The sequence below is a fragment of the Rhagoletis pomonella genome, unplaced genomic scaffold, assembly GCF_013731165.1.
Source record: "Rhagoletis pomonella isolate Grant_MI unplaced genomic scaffold, Rhpom_1.0 Rhpom_scaffold_00010, whole genome shotgun sequence".
Taxonomy (NCBI): Eukaryota; Metazoa; Arthropoda; class Insecta; order Diptera; family Tephritidae; genus Rhagoletis; species Rhagoletis pomonella.
The window spans coordinates 30,115,194-30,123,439 of NW_023458564.1; the positions used below are offsets into that span (position 1 = coordinate 30,115,194).

Here is an 8,246-nt window from a genome sequence, read left to right on the forward strand (position 1 = left end):
ATTTTTGTATGTATGTGGAAATCTAATTTTCATGAAAATTCAATTATTGACACTGTACGCCTAGCAAAATATACGCACATATCCATAGTTAACTGTGTACGTTGGGTAAAACAACTTTAGAAATCTTAGTTTTAAATGGAAAAAATCGAATTTTTGTTGAAAAAATTTCTATTTTATTGAAGTTTTACTAAAATGGCTTCTTTGAATACAACAATTTTAAGTCTGAAGTTGAAAGACTGCATGAAAACCAGACGATTTGTTGTTTAATGGAAAAAATTACAGGACTGAAGATGGGCTGTTTTGTCAAATGTTCACGGTCTTGTACTCATATTTATGTATGTTCAAACAAGAATACAGTTATAAAATAATGCATACACATTTGTGGATATGTCTATCAAAATATACATATCTACCAGAAGCCCACTTAGCTAAGTGCAAACGCCATACAACTGATATAAATGTTGAAACGAAACGAATGAATACATAAAAGTAATTATGCACGCACATACTACATACATCTGTTGACTTGAATGGATCAGGTTTTGAAAAAAAAGAAACGAAAAAAAATTACCAAAAAATAGCAACTGATTGCTACTACGCCGTCGTATTTTATTTTGAATGGCTGCCGACATTAATCATTTCAAATGGGTTATTTTCGGCAACAGAAAGAAAACGAAAGCGAAACAAATATTCGCTAAAAAATTATGATAAATGACTCTGAATGTGCTCAAATGCTTGGAAATTCCTACTAAAAATATAAACATTTTGAAATGATAGCATTAAGCACAGTGTAAAAAATAATTGTTTATTTCACGAAAAAACAATTAATGAAATGTTCAGATCAATTAGTAATTAAATAATCAAAGACCACCATGATTTGAAATGAAAAGTAATGTAAGTGTGATACGCGTCATGGAGGCAAAATATTACTGCTAATACAGAGAGCATAAATATGCATTTTTGGGTCATATGCATTGATACAATTTTCCAAGATTTCTGAAGGACTCTAAGAATTTCGAAGAGAAGGTAATAATAGTTAACCCAATCCTGCTACGTTTTCCCATCCCTATTATACATAAACATATTCATATATCTGATCCATTTAAACCAATTTTAGTTTAAATTTCTTCCAAAACTTTTTACTTGCTGATGTTATATTGGAGCCACATAATTGTTTTTTATAGGCAACGTTTTTCGGCAGATCGATCCAATCAACTACTCCCTAAAGTCTCCGATCCATCAGCCGCTACCGGCAACATCCATTGCGTCTCTCATTTGAGTAGACAGCGGGTGCGTCTTCTATGAAAAAGTAACACTTAGGGCCAATTTCAGATGAAAATTTAAACAGCATTTCAGCTTAATTTTGGATTTTTATTTAAATGCCATTTAGCTTTTGTTGGGTTTTAGATCAACTTTGTTTCAATATGCCAAACAAGTGGCAACGCTTTTGCTTGTTTCTAGGTTATGTGTAAAAAATTATGTACTTGAACAGCAACATTTTCGTGTTCAATTCGCTTTCCGAATTCTTTAATACGAAACCAATTTAATTGGAAAACTTGTTAAAAGTGGTTGACTTACCGGTCCATATTGTTCGAAGTAGCTTTTAACATCCTCGAGTGTTGTGGGCGCTGACAGCCCACCCACAAAGATTTTCTTCGTTCGCGTCACCATCTGTAAATGAGAAAAATTAAAGGGTTAATACAAATGCATATATGGACATAAAATGAAAGCAAAATAAGAAAAAGGCGGATGTTGGATCCTAAGAAATCAATTCCCTTATAAGGTAAATGTTTTATTGTTACTTGAATTCGATAATCGTAGATCCGACTGCCTTAAATCATCTTTAGAAATAAGGAATGCAAATATAATTACCGGTCTATTGTAACCAGAAAACCCCTACCCAGAGTATAGGGTTGACAATATTGAATTTAGTCTCCAAATAGCTGTGGCAAAATGGAAGCAGTTACAGCCTAAATATGAAATCTTCATCTTCCTCATCGTATTCGAATTAAACTTCGTACTCATATTTGTCTTCATAAACGCATCCGTATTTGTATTACTTTTTATGTACTTATAAGACATCGTATTTGTCTGCGTATTCGTATTTACATTCGTATATGTATTCTTCGTATTTGTATTTTTACTCGTCCTTGCGTTCTGGTTCGTAGTCGTGTTCGTCTTGGTAACATGACAGCTTTTCTCCAAGAGGTTATCAATCAGAACAAACCCCCTTTATAGACATAACAAATTGTTCTATTAGTTTTAACTGTCTTCCTAATAGCATTTACGCTTGACTTAAAAGATCTTTAAGCATAAATTTGGGATCGATCAAGAAGTTCCGACCAGGGCCGTAGAGAGGAAATCCGGGCCCGGGGATAATCTCGGTTGTGGGCCTCAACCCCCACCCGTACAATTTATTTTTCTGGTGTAAAATTTAGATGAAAAAAATTATGATAAGAATATAAGCTGCCGTCCAAAGTAAGAAAGTGGTTAGCTACATAGGAATTTTATTGCAATTGCGGCTTTTATGATTCAGATGGCAGTATATTGAACATGTTGTGCCTGAACCGGGCCAAATGGCGGGGATGACAAATCGTGTCACTGCCCGATTGAAAATACGTAGAATTTAAAATTTGGAGCTGCTCCTTTTTTCGAAATATTGATTCTGGACTCCTTCTTCGAGAGTTATTTTACTTCCACAAGAAAAACGGTAAATTGTGCAGTCAATATAGCACTTAAGGTGGAAACAATTTTACACATGATAAAAATGGTACGATGCTCTCCAGAAAACTATTTTAAGCAAAATTTGAGAGAAAATATTTTTAATTAATTTACCTGCTACTACTAGAACTGACACACAAATAGCAAAATGTAGAAATATGCAAGTAGTGGTCGTTATTTGTTGAAACTTTATTCCTACAAGGATTACTTCGCGGTGGTTTCAAAAATGAAATTGGTTTTTTGTAAAGGCTACCAATTTCGAAAAACCCGGGTTTTAGGTCCAGTTACCATTTTTATTTTTATTATGGTTATTTCAAAAATTAAATCGCTTTTTGTACTGTTTACTAATTTCGAAAAATCTAATTTTTTAAAAGGCGGAATGCTCCCGTGTAAAGAGCAAAAACGAATTAAATAATTTTTTTTGAATGGTGTTTTTCATATTTAATCATTAAAAATTGGTTATTTGCCACTCCCACTATTTTTGGATTCTTGGAATCTCAAAAATCATTCAACGAATTACTACGAAGGGTGTTGAAAAAGTTGAAAATCGGTTCATAACAATGCCCACTTCCCATTATACAGTATTTTTCAAAAAATGGAAACTGTGATATTTCAAATATTTACTACTCCGCTTTTTTAAGAAATTGGCAACCGGTACTCGAATGTCGGATTTTTCGAAGTTAGTAACCGGTACAAAAAAACGATTTTATTTTTAAATAATCATAACAAAAGAAATGTGCGTGATCACTCCGATTTTTTCAAAATTTGTAACGGGTCGATTCGTTTTGGCTGTTACAAACAACCATTATGTGAACAAAGTTATAATAACCTTGTGCACAAGTGTGCTCCGTTATAAAAAGTCCTGGAAGATAGTGCTATTGAAAAAAAAATCAAATTTTTGCCAAAACCAATTTTTGCTGTTCAATAGTCGACCACAAGTGCTTTTGGGATCAAGGTAGAGAGATGGTATTTAAGCCTAAGTGGAAGGTTCTATCACTTTTTATTTTGATTGCGCTAAATACTCAAGTTTCGGCAAAATCAGTTTTTGCTGTCCCATAAATGAATATAAGTGACAAACAGATCAAGGTCCACGGATGGTATTTATTTTCAGAGATAATAGTTGAGAGTTCTAGCTTTAATTTAAGCCTAAGTGGAAAAATAGACAACCCAACATTTTCATATTCTATAGGCTTTATGCTTTCAATTGGTATATGTATGTATATGTATGTAATTTGTTCCTTCAACAAATGATTGCAAAATTAAACAAAAAAAATAATAATAATTTTTGAATATTTAATTAAAAATATCCTGGCCAGCATTTTTTCAGCCAACCCACATGCGAATTTACTAACGCATTAAATTTCATACGAAATAGATTTCATCCATCACACAGATGGATGAAGGTCGTGCCCTATTCGGATCTTCTACTATATATATACTTTTTTAATTCATATCCACTTCTCACAGTTTAGTGCCCCTAGAAAAGAAAAGAGGTTGATTTCCAAGAGTTCAACTGAACTAATAAATTGCTCGAAATTAAATAATATTTCACTTGTTTTATGTATATACAATTTTTTAGTACTATATTACATCATTATGACAATCTATAATTTGTATGCAAAACATCTTGAAATATTCTGTGGAGTCTCAGAACGCGGGCTCTTGAGAACTCTGGGGCCGGGAAAAAAACTGAAGAGAATGCATTGTTTAAGATAAGCTTTGTAACAACTCGTGATATTTGCTCATATATCTATGTAAGATTGCTCTAATTTATGATAATAATAATAGCGTCAGTGCCTTGACAGAATACAAAACTGGAATAACATTTCTTTGACAACCTTTTGTCCACTCCCTAATTTGATATAGGTATAATATTGTATAAGATACTCGTACTCGTACAATAAATTCGGTATTTTTAATGTATTTCTTTTTTTAACAGACTTCAAAAAAGGAGATGGTTATCAATACGTCGGAATATTTTTATTTTATTTTTTTTTATATTGGTTACCGCATACCTTTTAACCACGTCAACCGATTTCGATAATTCTATCGGAAGATAGTATCTCCGAGGTGGTCCCACACTAACTTTAATTAGATCCGATCATTGGATCATGAAAAAATTAAGGTACTCCTACAATTTTATATATATGAGAATTGAAGTCGGTTGTGTTTTTTGCTTAAAAATTACATGTTGAAATATTAACTAAGTTTGTCTGTTGAATTGTAGAAGTGTTGAAAGTCAAAATCAGTACCATGATTGAAGATTAAAACTTTGTAAAATTTTAAGGAAGATCTTCTTCATCAACTTACACTCAATGCCTTCAACTACGACTTACAAACACACCCATTATACAAGTATACCAACGAACATTTCAGTGTTATAGAGGGCGTATTTCGGCGAGTAAAGTACGCGTTGTGCTGTGCCAGCAATAAAATTCATGCAATGTCGTAAAATTAAAACACTTCAACATCTAACGAACGAGTAGGCTTCTATGTACCTACTTACTCGCACAAGCATGCACATGCATGTAACAAACGCAGCATCTGCGAGGCTTGCAGTGAAGAGCGCACTGCTATGTTTGGCATGGTGAAACAGCAATAACAACGTCAGCGACACCATTTGCAGTAACATCTCTGCACACAGTCGGCTAAAATACAAAAGGAAACATACAAAGGTCCGCCCTTTTCCACTGTTTCCACTGTACCAAGAGTAGACAGTGTCAAGTGCAAATGTAGCTGCACAACGAAACAGCGAGCCTAGTGAAGGCAAACCACTCCTACATAAATAGATGAACGTGTGTTGCCGAGTTGATTCGAAGCGCCCGTGGTCACAGCTTGCTGGTGATGAGACGTTACTGTTATCTCCTACAACTCCCGCCGCAAGCCCCGCGAATGGGGAAGGCTTGCATCAGTCGTCCAACACATTCGCAAAAGCTGCTGGCTGGAAGCATGGTGGTGACCCACTCCCGCTCCGGCCCACATCAGTACGAAACCTATTGCAAGTATGTAGTAATATTTTGCTTGTTATGTGGTAGTATGGCTTGCTGGCTCTTATTGAAATTGCAGCGTTGTTAAAAAGCGATTTGGTCCAACGGGGACAGCGTACATGAACGCCGTTGCATCAAATAGCAACAATACAAACAACTTCAACCGGACGACAAGCTGGCGTGGCATCATTGTGCAAGTGGCAGCACTATGCTATCATAACTCATTTCCTCCTTGCGTCGGCTCCTTCCTCAAATACGTATGTATGTATGCATGTGTGTAGCTGCTGCTCTGTTGCTCCCACTGGTGGCTGCTGGCTTGGTTTGGCGAATGTTGCTACAGCCATGTTTTAGTAGAAAATGCAACGTAGCAGTTTGGATGCGGGCGAGATATATGTATGTAAGTGTGTGTACACATCCTTTGTTGGGAGCGCTCGCGTCGCGGAGCTAGCATTTGAAGATGAATGAGCACATCGTCTGTTATCTTCTTAATTTCCGAGCGCACAGTCATCTGGACGCGCCGCTTGAGCGCGCGAGAAGGTATTTTCAATAGCTAAACGTACAAGCACTTTATAAAATATAAACGCTTTTGCAGACATAATCTAACATACGGACAAACTTGCTAACTGCATACAAAATCCAAGTCACAGCTATTCTTTTTCGCTGTTCGCTATTGGCTCATTCGTTTTTGGCATTCACTGTTCAGCTTGTTTTTTGGACTTGAGTAATTGCGCAGTCCACTTGGCGTTCCACATTTCGGAGGGGAATCTTAACGCGTGTAATGAAATTTCCGTAGCAAATTTGATAGATTGAAAAGCTACGTAGAATTTTAATTTGTGATTAATTTTTGGTGCATCTTGTCTTTTCGAAATTAAAATCTGCTTTACATGCATACATATATACAATATTATACGCACATACGACTATCTCCTTGCCCTGAAATCCCTGGCTGCATTAAAATCTGCTTAAGCTATTGGAAATTTTCTAATTTTAAGGCTTCATTTCTCTGCTGTAAGTTTTGGACAGCTTTTTTAACTTTCTCTCACTGTATGCGAGATAAGGTGGTCCCTAAAGTCCGACCGATCGTTCGGCTTCGGCTTCGATTTGCCGATTAATCGAAGTTTTTCCAAAGCCGAACCTTTTTGGTACCTAGATTTTTTTGAACATGTTCCCCTTTGTACGCATATTGTATTTTATGAGCGCTTAATAAGGAAATATTGGACTTATTTTTTTTAATTTACTTAATTTTCTAGTAAATCATCAAAACCGTATGTATGTTCGCTTCGGCTTCGGTCAAAAAATCTACCTTCGGTCGGACTCTAATGGCCACTTGATCGGAGAATCAGGAGCAAAAGCACTCGGGAAGGCAATCGGCTCATCCCTACACCTCTACATTAGCGCAAAATGTTGCCGGATCTTTGAAGGATGTATCTGCTGCGCGGCCGGCTGTCTACAACGGGTAATTTTCAGACTTCAATTAACTAAATTGCGTTGATTCTTGACGCATATTTGTAAAATTTAACTTCGCTTATAGCTTAATCTACTTTCACTCCAAAGGAAGAAGATTTTTCAAGTCACAATGTGCTCAAGCTAGTGGCTAGTCCAAGCATGAGATTCTGAAAATTGCCATCAAAAGTTTAACGGACGACAGAGAAATTGAAATTGGGACGCTTTGAAGAGCAGCCTTCCGAGGTCTATGTCATGAAGTAGTCCAGATATTATAAAACATCAGCGAATATGGCACTCGGAATAAACCCCAAAAAAAACTGAAGTAATTCTCTTCACAAGGACACATTTGGCTCCTAAAATACCCGCTAATTTTCAAGATGGTGGAGATTGCTTTGAAGGAGAATGTAAAATATCTAGGACTCATATTAGACGTGTAAGCTTACTTGGAAAGCTAATATGTATAGAGAGGACAGAATTAAGAAGGCCAACGTTGCATTATACAAATGCAAGCAAGCAGTCGGAATCAAATGGGTATTAAAACCGCGCATTACTGATTGGCTTTTCACTTCTGCAGTTAGGCCACTCAGATTAAATTTATGGCGCAATGGAAGAATCGGCGGTTTGACCACGCTTCTGCAGTTCACACTTTGGATAGTTAGTTATGATCAAGGAATCGTCTAAATCATATTCAATTTTAACACGGGCGGATCTAAGTTACACAATAGGGTTGACTATGGAGTTTTCTCTGGGGAATTAGGATTGGAGTTATCGGTACGAACTCCGGACCACTACAGCGTTCATCAGGCTGAAGTTGTAGCCTTGAAAGAGCTGGCAGTTTACCTTAACCCTAGAACACACACCCAGAGAATACCACGTAAACACACACCCGGGATACGTTTGTACCCGGGACCTTATTTGCGGTTTTTTTAATGCTTATTCAACCGATTTCTATGATTTTTTTTTTGAAATGTATATTTTAATATATAACAAGTATTTTTTTTTTTTGTTTCATTCGAATATTCCTACTGGTTCCAGCGATATGGGTAAATAAAGTCAGGACATGCAACAGTGGATTTTTGTTTTTGTTGTTGT

General features: G+C 36.1%; 1 protein-coding gene across 1 annotated transcript in view; it reads right to left on the reverse strand.

Annotated features, from left to right (window-relative positions):
* Nucleotides 1-1,527: 1,527 nt before the first annotated feature.
* The window catches only part of LOC118746579 (RNA-binding protein Musashi homolog Rbp6-like), a 154,296-nt gene continuing 147,577 nt past the window's right edge, over nucleotides 1,528-8,246 (reverse strand). Inside the window, exon 4 of the mRNA XM_036480422.1 lies at nucleotides 1,528-1,671. Within this exon, the coding sequence (XP_036336315.1) occupies nucleotides 1,528-1,671 (144 nt within the window). The remainder of the gene's footprint in view (nucleotides 1,672-8,246) is intronic.